Source organism: Cygnus atratus, chromosome 15 (assembly GCF_013377495.2).
Source record: "Cygnus atratus isolate AKBS03 ecotype Queensland, Australia chromosome 15, CAtr_DNAZoo_HiC_assembly, whole genome shotgun sequence".
NCBI classification, from domain to species: Eukaryota; Metazoa; Chordata; class Aves; order Anseriformes; family Anatidae; genus Cygnus; species Cygnus atratus.
Genome location: NC_066376.1, coordinates 6,249,644 through 6,271,321, shown reverse-complemented (window position 1 = coordinate 6,271,321; position 21,678 = coordinate 6,249,644). Strand labels below are relative to the sequence as shown.

The following is a 21,678-nucleotide window of genomic DNA, read 5'->3' as shown; positions in this document are numbered from 1 at the left end:
TTTTGCACACAGCATCCTATAACATGAAATGGGGTTTAGATTTGTGTGCCTGTGTGGGTTCTGTGAAATATATTTTATGTGTGTATGCATACATAAAAATGTATCATGGCTAACTATACAGTACAGCTCTGTACGCACACGGACGCTGTGTTACATAACACACTTATTTCACACATCCACCCACCCCCAGCCCACCCCTCGGGCAGCCCCAGGGGGCCGCGTGGTGCTGTGGGTGCCCAGCGCTCTACCAGCACCCTTCACACCTCGCCCCACTGGGGTTTTGGTTTGGTTTGGTTTTAAGCCCCCGTCTTACCTCTCCCGCAGAGCCAGCACGACACTGCCACCCATCTGACATCATAATTTATTGGTGCGAATGACATTTAGTACCACAGTTGTCTTACCAGTGACATAACAAACGTACACAGCCCATGAGATGGGTTCGGTTACAAACACCAACGTAAGGAACGCGTCGGACAGATCAGTGTCTCGGTCTGTTACTCAATGGATGCAGAAAAACATTTTTTCAGGTAAAAATTCAGCATGTTCTGTGCAGGTCCCAGCCCAACCGCCACAAACGCGTCGCCCCCCCGCCCGCATCAGTTACAGTGCTCAAAACATCGCTGAAATGTCACTTCAAGCAGCTTTTTTATCTTTCAGAAAAAAAAAAATTAACCAAAAAAAATATCAAGGGATGAACTGGGGGAAAAAAGTGCAACAACCAGTTTGCAGAAGCACCGTGTCAGCAGCCAGCAGGGCTGAAGGGAGGCACCTGCCCTTGCACTGGGCACAATCCAGCCTAAAGCTCAACCCCAACCAACCCGCCCCAAAAAGACAGCGACAGCCTGGCCAGGGGGCAAGAAGCCTCTGTTGGAAACTAGCACAGAGACAGCATCGCCACCACTTACGAGGCGTGACACACCCACACCCAATTTATTTATAGTTTACCTCTACGACAGCTGGAGGATCAGTCATTTAGCAACATTTACATGCCACAAGACCACGCAAGCCAAACCTGGGCTCCATTTCCACCCGAGCTGCCCAGGAGGCGCATGCCCAATGGCCCCCACAGCACCTCCAGCCTGGACCACACACAGCCATGGCCCCCGCTGCCTCTCTGCCGGGGCCAATGCCCACATGGACACCGTGAGGAAGCGGCCACGGTGATACCGGTGGTGGCTTCCAGAGGACAGGTGGGCTCAGCTGGGAAGGGCAGCACTCCCCTCTCCCTTTCGGGGAAGCAGGAGGAGTTTCACCTTGGCACAAACTGGGATGGAAGGGTGGAAGCGGCCAGGGCTCTGCACGGAAAGTACTGTCCATGGGGTGGAACGCGGGGACAAACTTACTACCAGGAGTTGATTTAAGATGCTCTGAGCTCTGGCACTTCTTTGTGTTTTAAGGGTCTGGAGGATGTGGGCGAGCAGGACACACAACGCTGCCTTCTCACACGGTTTGGTCACCTCCAAACTCCCCTGCCAATGAACGGCTGCAGCTTCCTACATTTAAAGACAATGTTTTCTCTCCTTCATGTCTTTAGGGTCATGCTTCGCATCCTCTTAGGACGTCAGCATCTCAGGGACTCACAGTCTCCCCTGGGAAATGGCTGGCAGGGAGCTGGGTCAACAGGAGGAGCGGGTGGACGCCTGTAGCAGCAGCGGGACCAAGGCTGACCCAGACGAAGCCCTCTGGTGAGGCTGGGCCTTGGCTGAGCTCTGCCACCAGAGCAGGCAGCTCGGCCCTGGGGCCGCATCTCCCGCAGAACTGAAGCAGCACTGAGCCACAGGGGAAGAAAAGCAGCTTACCACCAACCCTGCCACCCAGCAGCACCTCAGAGAGGGCGTCTGAGTGGGCAGGAGGGAAGGAGCACATCCTCTTGTCCTGCAAAAGTCACCACTTGCCACAAGGAACCCTTTCGGGTTTTTGCACTGGCCACGGACTACATTGTCCAGAGAAAGCCCCACACCCATGAGATGTGCCACCAAGACTCTTCGTCATCCCATGGTGGGGCACCCCTTCCAGCCAGTAAGGTGCTTGAGGCAGGTACCTACTGCAGGAGACACCCAAATCGGCTGCACGTGGACACGAGGTGCAAGGGGGAGCCATGGAAACAAATTTCAGGTTGAATCAGCATCTCTCACATTTCACTGCTGCCCTTCTTGGCTTCCAACATGATCAAGTGAATGATGAAGGGAAAGGGAAGTATTATTATTACTGTTATTATTATTAATAATTATTTTTAACATTTCAAATAAAACCATGTTGTGTTGTAAACAGAAGCTCATTCCTCAGGTCTGACCAGCCAGTCCCATCTAAGGTTTATGCTTGAAATGGGCTTCCACTGAAACAACAGCAAAAAAAACAAACAGAGAAAACAAAGTTAAAGCCAGGAGCACCATGAGCACAACAAGCCCAGCTCTGTGGGCAGACCTCGTGCTGCTGATGCTCTTCAGGTCTAATTATCCTCATAACTGCGTGACCAACTGTCCTTACAGTACTGTGGACATCACCACAGGGTGAGGAGGAGGGAAGCAGCAGGACACCATCCTCCTCCTCCAAAAGTGAGCCTCGCAGAGGCTGCTCAGACTACATGCAAGGGAGCCCCCACAGTCATTGCATCCCTGACCCCTCTCCATCCATCCCGTCCTCTAACAAATGGGAAATAAACAGGACGAGCCTGTTCTCCAGACCTCGTGAGCACACACCTGCGTATTCCTGAGGCAGCATCGGCCTGCTTATAACCTTCTGGAAGGTGGTGATCCACTCCAGCTGGTCGTCCTCTGTCTCACAGGCGAAGAGGAATTTCCTGTCCGGGGTGACAATGGTGATGCCGTGCTGCCAGTGATTTCCCTGCGTGGATGGCGGGAGCCCTTCCAGAACTTTGTAGCTGTTTTCCTTGCTCCCAATAAACACCTCCCCTCTTGCAAAGGCATCCTAGAAGACAGTGGAACAGTGAGGCAGGATGCAGATGAAAATCCATCTCATGGGCTTGCTCTGCACATGGCCAGAAGTGCAAAGTGCAGCAGCCAAGCACCAAAACACCGGTGGCCCCATGGAGCTTCCCACCAGCAGCACCCAGGACTTGGGACCTACGCCCCCAGCCCCCCCACCAGGAATGCATAATCCAGATGCAGAAAAATCTGCAGTTGGTGAGGGTTGCTCAAACATTTTGGTGAGTGTCAGCCTGGGCTTTACTGCAGATGATGCCCCGCAGACAGCCCAGGCTCCTTTGTCTTACCAGGGGATCTTTGAAATACATGAGCCTTCGGTCATCCATGGTGAACCACCGCTTCTTGAATCCTTCTGTTTGCTGAAGAGTCAAGAAGTGACAGATTACACACCAAAATAAGCAGCACCTTTCTCACTAGGCATGACCCAGGGCATTGGGGTTGTGTCAGGCAGCTTGGAGGACCCAGGAGGACTGGGGCAGTTTCAGGAAGGCAGTTTCTGGGGCCAGATGCACCAGGCGGGCTTGCAAAAACGGCCAGCAATCAGGGAAATGAGGTGGGTTGGTCTGTGGTACTTTTGGATTTTTTAACCTCTGCTTCCAAACCCAAAGTGTGGGGGTGAAATGTTTATTAACGTGATTACAGCGTTATGGCTTCACCTCTCCAGTGAGGGTGAGTCTGTCCCACCAGCAGACCTCTCTCCACCCGGTATAGAGAAAGCCTTGGTTTTGGGGGTATTGCAGAAACATTTATACCCTACCTTTGGCCCTGTTTTCTCCATGTATCCTTCCTTTAGGTAGTTTCTAGAAAGCTTTGGCACCAGCTGGAACAACCCAAACAGGAGAGAAAAAAGAACGTGGCATCAGCTGGGGGGGGAATCAGGCAGCCATGGGGGTTCCTGGATGGGGGCAAGCCCCCACCTAAGCCCACCCAACCTCTCTGCCACCAGATCCTACGGGAACCCAAACCTTCTCACTGACCACTAGACAAAACAGCAACTCTATTAAAGCTTCTGGAGAAGGGGGTGGGTTTATTTGTTGTTTTTTGTTGGCAATTCTATGCAAATGAGCCAGCCCCCTGTACCACAGCAGACCGGTAAGGCTCCCTCCTTTCAGTTTTTAGTATTTACCCCGTAGAACTTTTTGTCTGAAAATGGTCTGAAGTCTCTTGCACCAAAATAATGGTAATTGTACAGCACACATTGAAGGATGGAGCACTCCCAAGCTTTCCTGCTTTTTAACAAGATGATAAAAATGAGTAAGGAAAAAAAACATGCAGGAAAACTCACATCAGCATCGCTGGCTCCAGGGAACGCCACTTGTAAGTAATGAAAACGTGCTGCCCGGATGGCATTGAACCAATCCACGATTTCCTAATAACAAGAAAGGAAAAGAACAGCAAGTCATGTAGTCTGCACATAACGAAATAATGTGATCCTGCTTCATTTCAGCTCTCCCAGCACTTTGTCCCAAGTGACAAGAGTGGAGTTTAGTGGCAGCCCTCAAAAAAAAAAAAGAAAAAAAAAAGAAAAAAAACATAAAACATAAAAGAGGGGATAAAGCTGCAGTGAGAGGCTCATGGCAGCAATAACTCTGCTTCCAGCCACAGCAGCCTGGGCTCACCCAGCGGAGCAGGGGAGCTGCTTGCAGGGCAGCCTCACATAGAGGGGCTGCAGCAAACGGGCGAAGGCTGGGGAGCAGCTAGCTGCTCTCCTGGACTTCACAGCCTGCATGGGGCGCCCAGTGAGCACCCAGGGTTTTTCTGCAGAGGCTTGTGCCCCCTGACCCATGGACAGCACAGTGAGGTGCCCAGGCAGTACGCAGGATGAGCCATCACCTCTGAGCCATCACCTCTGAGCAAACTACCTCCATAACCTGCAATGGGCATCACCCTTTACGTGCCATAGCCACTGCCCAAGCATCATTTTTCTGTAAAGGATGCCTGCAGGGCTCAGAAAACTGGTAGCACTTCTCATCCTAGCTCCCCATCTGCTTAAGTAGTGCTTGTGGGAGGGGGAAGGTCAGCAGAGGAAAACCCAGCTGGCGGCTTGAAATGAGATTTCAGGTGAGTCAGGAGCCACCGCTTAGGATTAGTGGAGCCCAAAGCACCGGGGAGCTCCAGGACGAGGAGCAGGACATGCAGGGGATGCTTGGTGGCCCCAACCCCTCCTCCTGGTGCACAAAGAGCTGGTGAAGCCCATCGTGGATATGCTGAGCCCAGCAGCGAGCCTGATCCTGGGAACATGTTTTTTTACCCCCGTTGCACCCCTTTTGCTTGCAGGTCCAAAGCCAGCCTGACACCACCGCAGCCTGTTCCCCATCACTAGTCCCATCCTTCTCAATGCAGAGCATGTGAGGAAACTTTTAATGCCTGAATCCTCCCCAGATTTGGAGGCTGTAACAATATAGTTCTGTATTTTGCTAAAAGAGCGACCAAATATCTCCTTAACCTTGTACTTCAGACCACCGGTCATATCCTTGAGACCTCTATGGAAAAGCACAATGATATTGAAGTCCCAGCTCAATTCCCAGACGCTGTGGCACTTCTTCCTTTCCATGGAAAACATCTCCTTCCATTCTTTTCCCCTCCAAAATAGTTGTGGTTATGAAGGAGACGGATGCACTGGCTGTTATTAACACGCGTGAAGTGTTCTGTGAGCCAGACCTGATCCTAAGATAACCGACCTTCTAGGTGAGGTTGCTGTAGTGTAGGAAATACCGTAACCAAGTAGAAGTCAGCCTTTGGTAAGATTTAAATTTTTACATACTTTAAAATGATTGAGGGGGAAAAATAAGGCTCTTATTTGTAATTTTGAATATCTCAGTTTTAAGGAGTTGAACTTGAGGTATCTTAAAAATGATCTAATGTAGCAAATGGCTACATCCTCTAAAAGTTCTGATGTTCTGCTTTGGCTTGTTACCTATTTCAAGTTGAAAGGGGAAAAAACATAACAGGACATACACAAACAGCATTTTGGAAAACTCTGACCTACTTCTCTGAGGTTTTACTTACTTATCACTTGCTTTTCTACCTTAAGCAGCTAAGCAGACCCCAGATAGCAGCACAAAGAGGATCAGCAGAAGGAACTGGCTCCTCAAGTTAATGATGACCATAACAGGCTAGAGGTAATGAAAAATAAGCTGTAATTTTAAAACGGTGATATTTCATACAATCACCAGTTGCATGGCTACTGGATGTCCTGCCTGAGGGTCACCTCCTTGACTGGGATGTGAGGTAGGGTTTCACCCTGCAGAAAAGCAGAGGATGAAACTCTCATGGACTTCAGACAATCGATCGTTTCTTAGAGCATGAATCACCCATTGCTACACCACCTTTCTTTACACAAACCTCTACCTGTGTCTGCAAAGCCAGGAGGCTCACTTGCTAAAGGTTTTCTGCATTTATAATCATGAACAACACCACAGATTTGGTGAGGATATATCTGATGTACAAGAACAACTTTAAACTGCTCGGTGGTTTTGGACAGGAAAGTGTTGTCTCATGAGCTCATTAGTAGAGATTCCTTTAACTGATTTACGTCTCAGAGCAAGCACAGAAAACAAACTACTGGCAGTACCTTTGCAGATGGCTCTTGCAGGCTCTCAGCTTCTTCCTGATTTGCTGCCGGTGCCACCACAGACCCCACCTCACAGGCCTAATGGTGCCACCTGGGTGTCCCTCCAGTCTCTGTCCCGAACCTGAGTTACCTGCACTGCCAATGGGATCTCAGACTGGACAAAAATACAACTTCTCATTGTTCCTCCTGCTCATCAGTCACTGGAGCTCGAGCAACAAACTCCTGCTGTTGCTGACTGATCCCCCATGCTGTCTCTGCCCGTCCTGAAAGCCCCTGGTGTGGCTCAGCAGCATCGGGGAAGAGCACTCAGATGATTTGACCAGAGAAGATTCAAAGATACTGATCTGCACCCCGAAGGGTGCCCTTTCCTGGAGATCCAGCCCACCTCTGAGGATGCTAAGGATGACGACAACTTCAGGGATGTCAGCAGCACACAGCAGCTTTCTGAGCTGCTCCTGTGATGGCTTCCAGAAGTCCTGCAGAGGGAGCTTCAGCCCCAGACAGGAGCTCAGTGCGGTGGGAAATCAGCTTCTGCAGATCTCCTACGAGCCACAGTGTGCCTGGAGCCCTGCCAGCCTGCCTGCCTTCAACCATCAGAGCAGGTCCTGATGGTACGGTGTGCAAGAGCTGTAACTCAAACCCCACTGTTCTCCTCTCCTGCACCTCCCTGCCTCCAGCTCAGGCCATCGAAATGTCTAGTGGCCTTTAACAAACTAACCCTTCTCCTGGCAAAACAGGCAGAGTTCTACTAAGGCCTTGTTTGCACTGGAAAATGGTGCCAGGTAGAACCCCTGGATCATTTTTAGTTTAATGGACATGGGGTGTGATGCGTACAGCCTTCAGCTGTGGTGCTCTGGCCTAAAGCTTCAGCTGTTGTGTCCTAAAGTGAAAGAGCGAGCTCCTCAGCTCCTCCCGCTCACACACAAGGTGTGTTGCTCTTCATTTCATTTCCAGCAGACCCCGTGTCCATCTCTAGCAGGTGCCTCAGGCTCACCTCAGCTGGCTCGATCCATCTGGTGGTGGGTAGGTGCTAACGAAACCCCCAGCTGCACGGAGCTGCCCCAGCCCCTGGAGCTCTGGGGCAGCAGCAGGGTGACCCAGGCTGGCACTTCAGCCTTGATCCTCTTGGGTGCCTCACTCCAGTGAGTTTTTGGGGTTATTACCACAGGGTGTTTGACCTTCTTGCACTCCTCAATCAGCCAAAAGGGCAAAGAAATTTCAAGGAAGTCGAGAGGCATTCAGCTTAGGTGTTATCAGATGGTATCAGTGAGCTTCCTGCCCACACACCCTAATGGAGGCAGGAGCAACCGCGTTCAACCCGTGGGAGCAGAAATTCAGACCAGGCAGTCCTGCCTACAGCAATGGCCTGAACATCACAAAACGCTCCTTCCATGAGGGGCCTTGGCTGAAAAATCATCTTTTTAAATCTAAGCCAATTAACAGCAAAATCCCAACTCTGCTGAGCAGACTGCCAGCAAACCAAAGACAGCAGCACGATGGTGGGATTCAGCTTTCACAGGAAAGAGCTCCTTCCTTTTATTTCCCATGCTCGTCCTCAAATCAAGAGCACCTTGGTTTTTGGTGGCATGACTGGACTATGGTCTGGAGACAAGTGGCTCTGCTGTGAGCATGGACTGCTTATTGCTAGCAAGGCTGGCTGGCTCCCCACACCTGGGTGAACAGAGAACGGGCTGTGCATCCAGACAATTCCACAAATCCTGGGGGACCTGCCATGCTGGTCCACATGGGATTGCCCCAGAAAGCCTCACAGACAGACAGGGCCCTTAGCTAAATTGTAGCATCAAAGGATGTAAATGCAACGTGAGCATGACAGTTTTAGGTTTGGGTTTATTGGCCACTCCAGGGCTGCTATTTTATGGGGAACCCAAATATTTGGTGGAGGAAAGAGATGAAGATATGCCTGTGAGATGGCATCACTGCAGACTCAACCTGGTTCTGCTCTCTGCATGCACGCCAGTGCATGGAGACAAAACCCCAACCTGCAGCTGCTGAGTCCAATGGGGCAGTGTGATGACTCTCAGGGTTCTTTCATGGTGACCCCATGGACAGGTCCCCTCTGACACTCTCCAGGAGGACTGTGACCCTCCTCTCACTGCCCTGACCTCTGTGTCCCACTGTCCTCCTTGTGCAAAGAAATGCCCCAGGCCCCTGAGCCCTCTTCTCCACAGATTTCCATTTTAGAAAGCTCCACATCCCTCCCATATCCCCCAGCAAGTCCCAGCTGGGTTAGAGGCAGGTGTGACCCAGGCTGGCTCTGCACAGCACCAATCCCCCAGGACCTCAAACAAGCCCTTGTTACCTCCATGCTCTCACCTTGCCATCTTCGTGATAAACAAAGATGTTCCTTGTGCTATTGTCCTTCAAGTAAGTGATCTGTAGTCCGTGCGGGTTCCCAATTTTTGCAGGCTGGAAAGTTGCATTTAAATGTTCAATCTTCATAATTGCTTTGGGTTCTTTTGCCTGAAAAACACAGCTGAGTGAGCAAACACCTGAGAATTGGCTTTCAAACCAGAAAGCAGTTCACTGTGTCAGAAACAAACTCGTGATTGAGGCCATTAGCTACAACACGACGCCCAGCACACAAAACTGCCTGGTGATAATATATCTGAGGCTTTGCTCAGGCAGCGACGAGTGCTTTCTACCAGCTTGGGAAAATGCTCTGCTGTTCTGTGAAATTCAGCAAAGTTCAAGGGGAGATAGATTTCAGCCCAGAAGCAAGATATACAGGTCAGGTCTCAAGATAGGATATTGTGCTATGAAAGACAAGCAACTTCATGCCTCTTCTCCCTGCTTCTAATTCCATTGTCTCCTGACTCACAGATTTCCTCCAGCCTCTTTACATAATGATAAATGACCAGCATTTACACCTGGATGAGCACTATTAAAGAAGAAAGAAAACCAATCAGCCAGACAAAAAAAAAAAAAAAAAGCGCAGACTGCTAACTAACAGGCCAGAATGCTTTCTGCATCTCAAGCACCCACAGCCAGTTCACCCTTGCCCAAGAGGGATGGAGGATTGTCCCCTTGAAAACATCAGACCTGACTGCCAGGGACACCATGCCCATGTCCCCACCAGTCCCATCCTTCCACATGAGTCACTGGCTTCTGACTCTGCTCCTCAGTTTGCCCTCTACACTGGGTATTTGCTTTCCGGAGGAACAAATGTACACCTCACAACCACCTCTGGGGTAGATTAGCCTAGCAGTGAGTCTGGACCAGGCCCTTCCCAAGCACCAACCCCATCCTCACCCTCTGTGGCAAGTCACCTGTATTTTGCAGCACAATGTCTTCCTACAAACCAGGGCTAGAAGCTTACCGCCCTTTTAGGATGGAATGAACACAACAGAGAAATTAATCATTCTGAGAAATAAAGATTATGCTCTTTGTAACACTAGCTTTAGGCCGTGCTAAGTCTCCTGACTTACAGCTGCAATTAGCTAGAGGAGAACCCCCCCAGGGCCAATTCCCACTCCATGGGATGCGACTCAACCCAGGCATGAAGATGTGAGTGTCTCCAGACAGCAGCGCTGGGACACACAGACGAGAGAGGCTCCATCTCCCTGGAAGCTAGATGGCACTTGGCCAAGTTGGTATCGCTTTATTCTGCTGCAACGGGGACAAAACCAGAAGGATTTTTCAGAGGGAGCTGAACAGCTTTGTGGGTGGTGACTAATTTCAACCCAATGCTCCCACTGCCTGAAGCATCACGGTGTGACAGGACTTGAAATCTCAAGAAACAGAAGAAAACTCCTCAGTAGCTTTCTGCTGCTCGTTTCTGCACCCAGGATAAGAATGGTGGCTGACACGCGGCCTGGGACACAGCCAGGGGACAGTGCTTGGGGACAAAAGGCCACGCAGTGGAGCCATGGTCCCCCCCAGTGCCACAGGGAAGTCCCTGCATGGGAGGAGATGCCAGAGCTGCGTCGGGAACTTGGGGACTTAACGTGGAAGCCAACTCGCCGTGGGTGACCGCGGCGGGGAAATCCCGGCAGAGAGGATGCGCCGTGGCAGTGCAGTTCCCACCATGGCTATATGGTCACTAGTGAAGCCAAAAAAAAAAAAAAAAAAGCCTTAAGCCACACCATAGCAGTTAATAGCAACTGAATTGGGGCTGGATTTGGGACTTTCACTTCTCCCTCACTTATGACTGGCTGTCTCCTCTCAGGATGCATAATTGCACCACCCCACGCAAAGCTGAAAATGAAGACAGCACTATCTAAGCTGGTCACTGGGCATGGAGAAGAGTGGCTGGATGGTCCCCTCCTCTGCACGCATGGCCAGTGATGCCCCCATCACAACACAACGATTGCACCAGATATTTTTAGAGACTTGCTGATGGCTCTGTCTGGATGGCTGTCAGTGTTTTACTGGAGCTTGATGCACAGCTGTGATGGAAGCATTACCCTCTCTGAAGGTGATCAAGACACATTGAAGGTTTCAGGGGAGACTAAAAGATCAGAGGAGAACACCTCAGCTCCCTCCATTATGTGGTACAGAGTAGTAGAGTGTCTGTCCATTCATCACCCATCCAATTTTCATTGTAATAGCTCTGTATCTCACTTACAATAAATGAAATCTGCTCTGGGGAAAAAGACAAATGCTTCTACCGCTTGACACTGAAAGAGAAAAACCCGAGGACTTTCCCTCTGGATTGCTTGCCATGTCAGTTAAAGGAGGTTTCAGACCCCAGTGACCCCCATGAGGTGGCGTTACCTTTGCCATTAGCTAGCCACAGACACAAAATCCATCTCAACTGGATCATACACAGACAGAGCTGAGAAAAACTCCTTCATTGGTGGTTTAGGGAAAGCCTTATGGACTTTAAAACACAGCAGGAGGGCGTAAAATGGTCATTTAGGGTGTCTCACTGTGACTGTGGTGGTGGACCAAGAGCATACACTACAATGAGGCTGGCAAGCTGGTGCCTTTTCCTGAACCGATCGGTGACTCAATGCTATGAAAACTCTGTAACCCTATAAATTAAACAGTGGCCCAGAAATTACTTGTTCGCAGATGCTCTTACAGCTGTGACCCCCCATCCACACAGAGCAACCCCAGAAACTCACGTCATTTTTGTTGAAGTACTTCAGTGCACCTTCCCTCTCCGATAACACAAATTTTCGGCTTAGGAATTGCCCGTTGTCACGCCCTCTCTTCCACAGGAATCCTTCTCGGTACCCTGCAGCAGAAAGCAATTGCTGAGACCCAGGGATAAAACACTTCACTGAAAAAAGAGAGAGGGTAAAGAAAAGGAGAACTTTGACATCAACACCAAGTAGATCAAAGGTGTGGCTGGACTGCACGAGACAGAATAAACAGGCTTTTTCCTTCGGATTTGCCTTTCTCACTCTGATGCTCTTGCCCAAGCTCTCGTGCTTCAGAGATCTCCACGCTCTGATACAGCGACGTGACAGGTAAAGGGGGACTTGCACCATGCATCACATGCTGTGGTATGGGCAAAGACTTGAGCCCTTGTTCCCAAGGGACAACCCCACCACAGCTCCTGGCACCACCTCTCACAACTCATGGAAATAGCACTTCTGGAGCAAGAGGAGGGCAGGGCGGATGGGGCCTCCTGCACTGACGAAAAACAGGAACCCCCAAGAACTGTCCAATAAAAGCTTTATGAATATCAGCAGAGTGGTTGGATAGTCTTCTTCCAGCTGTTTAAGACACAATTATTAAAAAGTCCCACTGAAAAAAGTGTTCCCCTTTCTCTTAATTTCAATCCTTTCAGATTTCTGGTTTTGGCTCTCAGAAGGGAGGATTTTAAATTAAAAATTGCACGTTATAACAACTTGCAACTATTTTTCATTTGTTCTAGTAAGTGGAAGTGACTATGGAATCGTCAAGCAGCCTGTCCTTCATCTGAGCGTTATGAATGGTGGCGTACAGAAAATCCTCATTCAACCTGCTTTTCAGACAGTTGCTCATGTCACCCAGTGTCATGTAGGATTTATTTAAAACACAGATGAAAAGATGCACAAAAAACACTCAGCCGGCTCCTCAACACTCACTCTACAGGTACAAATGATATAAAATGGTTCCATGCCATAAGAAACCTAGAGAAAAAAAAATGTCCACACACACACAAGCACATTTAACAATCAGAAATGACAGAAAGAAAAGAGTGACACAGACAAGGGCTATAGATGCTAACTGAAGAGAAAGTGCCCATCTAGCTAAACGTGCCTTTGCTGATAAGCCAAGATACCAGTTTATTCTGCCTGGACTGCTGAAACCCCAAGCCAAATACTTTATCTAGCTCCTCAGAGAGACTTTTGCTGAATGCGAGGCAAAGCCGTCAACATCTGGTGTAAATAAGTGCAACGGCAAAGCCCGTGCTGTCGGTAATGCTGAATGCTAACCATAGAGCGTCATAAATCTGAGCTCACATCAACTGCTGGCGTGCAGGACTGCAAGTGGGCTGATAGCGTGATGCAGATGTAAGGGGTGGAAGTATTTAAAGCTGTCAGCGGCCTCTCCTTTGTTTCTGTATTTTATACGGGTCATGTGTTGCAGCAGGGCTTTCTTTTAAAACGTGATGTCAGGCTGCCCACCCGGTCCTTCCATCCCTGAGCCCTCCTGTCCCTCCGGCACTGGACAAATGCTCCTCATGGGCAGAGCACTGAGACCCACTCACAGCAGCACACATACGCCAGCCCGCGAACCCAAGCACCGACACCAGAGACATCAGGAGAATTAAAGGGGCAAAGCTCTTACTGTGGTCCAGCCGTCTGTCCCTCAGGCTTGGGGTGCATCTTCCCCAAAGCCACAAGTAAGGCTGGCGGATTCAGTCTAACAATTCAACCCCATTCCAACTCCAGCTGGGACTTTTCTACCAAAATGCCATGCCCAGGCCCTTGGGGGGCACTCGCAGTGTTAGAAAGAAGCACCCACTGACAGCGGAATTACCCAACGCCTAAGCAAGGCGAAGCCAGCCAAGAAAGCCACCAGAACAGCCCAGGGCAGCAGCATCCACGCAAGGCACAGGCTGAGCTGCTCTTATCACCGCCACGGCACAAATTAATTCCCAGCTTTGCAGGGAAGGCCACTACCTGCCAGGTTTGTATCAGCAAAACCGCTACGCGCCCGATAGCGCCTGAACAAGATGGAGCTCAACGGGGACAACAGCCCCCACACCGCGGGGCTGACAGGAGAGAGACAGGCAGCAGGTTCTGCCCGGCTGATAAGTTCATAAAACGTACGATTTGCTTAACACGAGGCAGAGATGCTGCCAGGGCTCTGACGGCTGGCGGCTGCCCTCCGGAATGGGAAATGGCTAAGTGGCAGGGATGGTTTCAGAGCCTCGCTGTGGCTGACACGTGGGAAACACCGCCAGCTCGTCGGGGGCTGGAGAGAGCTGGATCTGGAGGAAAGGACACCGGTGTCAAATAATAGAGAGGGAAGACAACACATGGAGGATGGTGACAAATGCAAAACACAAGTTGATGCAGGAGGAAACACAATCTTGTAGTTCAAACCCACCCGCCTGGGTTTGCCCAGCTCAGCAGCTCAGCCCTCAGCAGCACAACCTCAGAGCAGCTCCGCTCTGCAAGTTTTGGCTGCGGGTCATATTGCTTCACTCATCTGGAGTGTTCTGTTACAAATATCTGAATGGCACAGGGTGTAAGGATGCTGCAGGCATTCCCTGTTAAACTTGTTCCCCTCCACAATTTTTTTTTTTTGTGATTTCTCTTAACACTTAAGGAACAGGGAATAAAAACTTTCTGCATTCCCCCAAAGAGGATCTCAAATAATTGGAAATTTGTAAAGCCCACATAACACTTGCCCCAGCACACAGGCATCCTAATGGTTTTATACAAAGAGGTGGAAGCACACAGAGGTTTGGTGAGCTGCCCAGGATGATACTGTGAACCAGTGCCAAGGCCAGGCTGGAAGCCTAGGTTTTCATGCCCCTGTATGTATGGATATTTTCGTTGTTTTGATCTCCTTTTTCCAGACCTTTATGGCAAAACACAGTTATCTGAATTCCACTCCAAGGGAGAAAAAAAAAGTAGAAGAAATTAAATTAAAAAACAAACAATCAAACGAACAAAAAATCCCAACGCAATAGTAAATGTAATCCCTTCCCATAGTTCACATGCCAGCTCTTTCCAGAACCATCACCTCTGCAAAAGAGCTCCTGGCTGCTCTGACAAAGCCAGCTGCTAATTTTGCCGTACTTTGGCACAGATTTTCTTAAATCCTTTGTTTGCTTCTTTTCTTTCTTTCTTCCTCCAGGGCTGTGTCCTCGGGAGCTGCTCCTCTGCTCTGTCCAAACCTGCTGCTTGCACCCCTGTCAGCGCTGATTAAATGCAAAACACAACGAACTGGACGTGAACTGAACATGAACTCATCCAGCTTCCCCAGGCAAACAGTATGTCAGCAAGACGTGTCCTCAGCAGCCCGATCTAAAAGACTGCGAAAACAGCTGGAGAAAGTGTTGAGAAGCAGAACTGCAGGAGGCTGGAGAGGGGAGCAGATCTCAGAGCAGAGGTACCAGAGTCCCTCCTCGCCTCTGCACTACCTTACCAACAGCTTCCAGTGTAAAGGTATCTGGTCACATTCAGACCTTTGTGAGGGTTGTTCTGCTTATGCTGAAGCAAAACAATCACCAGCCCTGCCACACTTGCCAATTCGTAGCACCAGGGCACGCAGCACCCTGTTGTCAACACATTTATATCCTCTCCCAAAGGACGTGGCCGCCTGTTGACACCGCGCTTGATCACGAGCACCCAGCCGCGGCTGCAGGAAGAACTACCTGACGGAGACCTGCAGGCCAGCACCCTTTAGAAATAACACTCTCCCACTTTAACCACCTGCCAAGAAGAAAAACCAAACAGGCAGCTCTGCCACAAAACTGGGACACTTGTAAAAAAGCCGCCAAGCAGTTGTGACAAAGTTTGACAAAGTTGGCCAACAAACAGCATGTATATTACCTGAAATGGCATAGCCCTTGGGGTGCTCCAGCCCAACCCGGCTTTCTCACCATCCAAGGGGCCACACAGGAAGCAAGGGAGAGGATTTGCTCTCAAGACAGTCTAACACAGATACCATCTTTCCATCTGACTTCCTCCAGCAATTTGCCCAAGTTCCCTATTTTTAAGAAGAGGGATATTGCTACTTCCCCAGCGCAGAGCGCCGTTATGGTGTGTAGTTATTGATGGGGCTTTTGGTATGTCTGAGCATGCGGATTATAGGAAGTACCCAAAATGACTCTTTCAGTTTCAGCCTTTGTTCTCAGAGAACAAAAAAAAAATCATCTCAAAAGAAGGACAATCACATACACTGCCTTTGGAAAAAAAAAAAGAAAACCGCCACGCATGGACTTCGCTTTCCCTCATCCTATGTAAAGCACAATAAACTTGTACTTGAACCACATCTGCTCTTCAGTTTCTTTGGTGCTCTACTTTGCAGTTTCAGCTGGGAACAGAACCGCTTGTTTCCATGACATTTCTAGGTCAGTGGTAAAACCAGGTCTGGTGCGAGGCTTTTAGGAGAAACATGCTTATATATCCAAACCAAGCACAGTAATTTATTATTAGCCAACACCATCCCCAAGAACAAGTGCATTACTGCGTTGTTTTTTTCCTGGTCTCACTGCAAGACAAAGCATGGAAGGCTGAAAAAGAGGAAAAAATGTACTCGTGTGCAATCCAAGAACAACTGCATTTTCCTAGAGTTTGGGCAGTGCCCCTCCACCTATAGAAGTAGGTTTTCTTTTCTCTAGGCAGTCAGACAAGGTGCTCTGACCCCGATTCAGAGCTTTGCAGATGAAGAGGAAGATATAAACACAACTACATCACTTAGCTGCTAAAATTACCTGGTACACATCACCACTTCTTCTGTATGTCAGAAGCCGAGTAGCCTGCTATACTCACGCTGTAAGATGTTAATTAAACCAGAACAGTGGATGGGTACTCACTGGAGATGATGTGTCTGCGTTTTCTGCGAGGTTAAGGAATTGCACAATTACTTGGAGCAGCTGAGTGGAGAATCCCTACCATCCTTCACTACCACTGACACTGATGTCACAACCTCCTTTTAGCACAAAGAGTCTGAAGGGTATTTCTTCAAAAATAAACCATAAACAGAGAGATGGGTTGAGGTGGCGGCATATTCTAAGGTTTCCCAAGGGACTGGACTTCTAATAGTGTTGCAAAAAGAGCCGCACACCTCTTGTTTGGCTGCATCAGTGTAAACCGTTCAATTTGATTGCTGTAAGTTGTAATATTTCTTTGTTGTGTTTCAATTACTTCAATGTGAATTTTTTAAGCATTCCAATAAAAATAATTTTTTAAAAAGCCAAATTTTCTTGTGGAGTGAGAACAGCGCTCTTTGTTTGGAGACGAATTTGTCCTCCCCACACAGAAAGCAGTCCCCTGTAAGTGTTGTCAAGGGCAGTCAGCCAACTGAGAGCTTGCAGCCAAGGCTTCAACTGCTCCTCTGGTCCACCGCACAGCACCAGCAGCTTTTTTTCCCCGGCTGCAGCTGTGCTGAGTAGCTTATAACTTCCCTGAAAATAATTCTGCAGTCATCTCCAGATAAATACACTTCCTGCTGGTTACATGTTCAGCAGTGCAGATAGAGGCGTACTGGAGATGTCAGCAGCCACACGTGCAGGAGGCAGACGGGACCTCGGAGGCTGGGGAATGCGATGGCATTCCTCTCCCCCGGGCACTGCTGGCATGGGCCACGTGAGGAGCCACCCGGAGATGCCCCCATTCAAGCACAGTTCAGTACTTTGGAAATGAGAGCCTCAGCAAGGGGTGAATGCATGTTGAGTGGTCCTGCAGACCAAATAGTTTCCTCGCCCCTGGAAGGATGCCTGGGAGGTAAGCTCTGGGTGCACCTTGTGTGGGGATGGGTGCCTGGCACATCTCGTGTCATGCCAAGTGGGGCCCCTCATTTCATGGCACTAGACATGACCTCCTTCATCCCACCATCAAGACAACATCTCTTCAACCCACCCCCAGGACAACACGCCTTCACCACACCATGCTCAGACAAGCAAAGGAGCCTAGGATCTACCATCCACGACACCAGCCATTTTCTCATGCACACACATTTTAGAGGGGAGAATTTCCCAGCTCTTAATCAATCAGGCCTCTCCTAATGAACACTTAGCATGCAAATTACCTTTCCTAAAGGCCATTTTGCAGAGAAAGGTTTCCTGTTGCCATCCAGTCTGCCTCTGCTGCCTTCCAGGAGCTCATAAAACAATTATTGTCCTGCTGCATTGTAGCGCCTCAGTTATGGTTGCAAGCAGCTGATTAGATCGATTGCTTCCACAATACCCAATTAACCCACTCACTCTGCAAATGATTGACTTAATCAAAGGCAATTAGTGCTTGAATGGCTACATCACACACAAAACAAGGATTCAGTAGATGATTGAGATAAAGTGCTACAGATCTCCTTGGCCTTCTGGGGGAAAACATCATTATTAATGTTCAACTCTGCGCTGGAAGCACCCAAAACCTTAGGTTGGTGGTTTTAGGTGGCACAAAAAAAACCCCACAAGGAGCAGGAACACGTGTATTTCCCTTTACTGATAAGGGAAATAATGCCACATGCTACTCCTGAGGAGAACTTGACAAATGTCTATGTTCCCCTTTTCCCCCCTCTTCTTGTTCATGCCGGACTAAGAGCACCAACCAGCTGAAGAGACCTCAATGACCACCAGTCATGAACTGGGGACTTCTGTCCCTGACAGCTTTATACAGATTTGATCCACACGTGCCTGACATACAAGGTTGTCTCCCATTACCTTTTCTCCCAGCAAAGTCAAAAGCGTTTTACAAAACCCTCTTCAACGATGAGATCTTGCAGGGCATCTTTTCCCACAATGTAAAAAGTCACCCAGAGAAACTGGATTTGGAGGCAGTGACTGCTTTCCCTCCAGCCAAATCACCCAAAACCAGCACAGCTAGCCCACTCCCCCTAAAACAAAGGATAGAGACCGTTTTAGATCATGCCTACAAAAACTTTGAAGGTTGAAGCCAAGGATGGAAAACAAACTCTAGAGATCACTGCACAAAGAAATCGTCATCTTGCTTCATTGTGAGCAGCAAAGCCTTTGAAATGGAAAAAGTTCCTTGTTCAGCTACCCATCTGCTGGAGATCAGCACGTGAAACAGAGCCAAACACATCGTCCCTATGGAAACAACATGGGGCTGAGCTTAATAGAGCATTGAGGTCTTGAGTATGATGGAAAGAAGATGAGGTCTGTCCCCATACATGGGCACGTGGTATTTAAATGCAAGGTCAGTCCCTGGGTTTCCAGTCCCTTTTAATGTCACTCAGTACACTTACATTGCTGGCTCACAGCTGAAAATCCAAATTGCTTCTAAGCAAAGCCCCAGTAATAAAGCTGAAATCCATTAAGCTTGTGATGTTTGCCACCATTTAAAAACGATTAAAATTGCTCATGACACCACTAAGCCCAGCACTCAGAAAACGCTCTTGTTGATTCCGATGTCTCCCAGTGTAATCCAGACACCTTTCTTTCACTGGGCTGTCAGATAAAAGGTACCGTAGTAAGAGATCATGTACCTAATCCAGCTTCCTAAACTGTTTTTAACTGGCTTCTTTAATCACATATTATCATTCCCTATGAAGTAGCTCTCAGGTGACAAAGACATTAATACAGTCATTAATACTCCCAGAAGGTATCTTGGGTGGGATCTTATTGCCCCTTGTGCTGGCTGAACGTAGCAGAACTGAGACACGGGAGGTGCCTCCACGGAGCCATCCATGGGATGAAAGGTGGGGCACAAGGCAGCAGGATGTGGCAATCTCTGGGGGAGTACAACGTAAGGTGGTGCAAAGGACATTCACCAGAGGAAAACTTCAATTTTTAATAGATTCATTCCTGGAAAAGCTGATCTCCCAGCGAGCACTCACCTCCCCTGAAAATGCTATGCAAGAATGAATATCGGGAGAATACACTGAAACACAAAATTCCCAAGTCTTTACCTGACCATTATAGGCATATCAGGTTTGGTCTGCTCTGTAGAAAACACAGCCACAGCCTCCTTTTTATCAGTTTATCTTATAATTGGCCATCGATACGGTACAACTTCCATGGTAACTTAATTATTGAGCAAGTGTTTACATATTGAAGATAAGGCAATAGTTAGCTGCTGCAGTGCAATTAGATTGTATCTGCTGGGAGAGGTTAAAACCCTCTACTACAGAAAACATCTTTACTGGAAGTCTTGTGCTTGTGTTACTGAGAATTGAATGTGGAATCTAATTTTACTTGGAAATCAAATGCTTCCTCCTTGAGTGGCATCCCTGCATTGCCACCTGGGAGCTGCTGGCTGCTCGGAGAAAAATTCCAGTTACAGGTAAATAACCTTCAGGTTTTGATCTTGTGAATCTGGTCTTTCATTTTAAAAAGGCAGATGAAAGCTGAGAGGTTCGCAATGCGATGTTCATTCCCCTTACCAGCACCGAATGCATCTGAAGTCTGACCTAGCTGGGAAGCCGGGAGAGAAGACATCTAAGGACAGGCACGCAGTACTGAGTCACGGCAGTGTCTCTACAGCAGCAGCATTACCCTGCTGAAACCACTCCCAAACCAGAGACTGGGGCAAGACACGCACATCCCAAAAGTCCTCGCAGAAGCCACTTGTGCAGTTACGTGCACAGAAGCTGCACGTGAAGATGTGCTGCTGAGAAGGAAATGGGCACAGGGATTGCCGACCACCACCCTGCAGAAGGCTTTGTATGAAATTTTAAATGCTTGAAGCCCCAAGGAGCCAGCAGCACAGACGGATCCTAACCCTGCTCTGAAAGGATAAACCCCGTGCTCAAGGTTTGTGCTTGGCAGAGCTCAGTGCAAGTCTCCCACATGTTCCACCTCACCGCTCTCACCCAACACGACCATCAGCAGAGGCTTCGCGATGAAGACACGTAGGCCAAAATAGTGAGTTGTATGCAGCAGGCTCTCTTCCTGCAAAGGGGTGAGAACCTAAAAAAAAGGCTTGAAGATGAGGAGCCTTTCCGCCCTCAACATGCACCACAGATGGGCTATGCCAAGCCATGTGCTGCTGAGGCTTTGGCTCAAAATGACTGCAAAGCTCTGGGAAACACCTGAAGGTTTGGATTTCACGCAGGCATTGTGCAGCATCTCAAACCACAGCTATGGGCGCAGGCCAAAATATCCTCCAAGCCCTGAACAGTTTTAGATGGACTAACACCGCTAACAGTAAATAAAATCTCAGCCCGGGCAGCTGCTCCCATAGATCAATCCAAGCAAGGATTAAATGAACTTAACCATCGACCAGAGCTCTAGTGAAGTCAGCAGAGAAGTTCACCACTGACTTCAGACGGGTTTAGGACCCTCTCTCCAGGGCGTCTTGGAATAAAGCATTCCCCCCACGTAGGCAGCGCTGCTGTACGATCGTAAATCAGGGAAATCCATCCTCACACGCACACAACATTCCTCTTTGTTTGCTTTGAAGAGAAATCCAAATGGCTCTGAGCACATCTGCTGCGGTGCTAACGGCTCCTGATCATCTATTATTGAGGGTTCAACACATTTACAGGCGAAGCTATTGCTTTATGTGGGGAACGGAGAATTTTTTCATTTAGGACTTGTTCCTCTCCCAGCTGCCAGTTTTACAGCTGTCCCAGCAATCAGCTCGTTTCGGTGCTCCTGGAGCTGGGGGATCGAGGGAGGTGCACTCGGCGGTGCAGCCACAACCTCCCAGTTGCACGAGGATATTTGCACACGTTGGGATGTTTGCTTTTCTAAACCTATCACCCCCCCCCGTCCCTGGAGCAGGGCGATCCCACTTTATGAACTCCTGTAATTATATAAATCAGGGCTAAATCCTGGCCTAAATAAATCATTGGCCAAAACTCCCACTAACTTTACTATGCTAGAATTTCTTCTTCCAGCCTCTGCAATGCGTGCAAGTTTGAAATTCACTCCCTGCTGAGCAGCTTTCTTGCCTTTCAGATATTTTGGGGATATGCTGGTTGTTAGCCATGTGCCACATAATCACATCCCTCAAGGGCTGTTCTCACAGAGCTGGTTATGAAAATGAACCTGGCTCATCTCCGTAGCTGCTGTGTGTGCACCTCAACTGCAGTAATTTTTTTAAAAACAGTCATACTGAGACA

The 21,678-nt window shown here is 48.9% G+C and overlaps 1 protein-coding gene across 2 annotated transcripts in view; it reads right to left on the bottom strand.

Moving 5' to 3' along the window:
• Positions 1-349: 349 nt before the first annotated feature.
• The window catches only part of ADAP1 (ArfGAP with dual PH domains 1), a 58,019-nt gene continuing 36,690 nt past the window's right edge, over positions 350-21,678 (bottom strand). For both annotated transcript variants that reach the window (XM_035548764.2, XM_035548765.2), the window contains exons 5-11: positions 11,607-11,719; positions 8,854-9,000; positions 4,231-4,314; positions 3,703-3,765; positions 3,233-3,304; positions 2,700-2,928; positions 350-2,335 (exon numbers count right to left, since the gene is read on the bottom strand). In XM_035548764.2, coding sequence (XP_035404657.1) covers positions 2,307-2,335; positions 2,700-2,928; positions 3,233-3,304; positions 3,703-3,765; positions 4,231-4,314; positions 8,854-9,000; positions 11,607-11,719 — 737 coding nt within the window. In that variant the 3' untranslated portion in view covers positions 350-2,306. The remainder of the gene's footprint in view (positions 2,336-2,699; positions 2,929-3,232; positions 3,305-3,702; positions 3,766-4,230; positions 4,315-8,853; positions 9,001-11,606; positions 11,720-21,678) is intronic.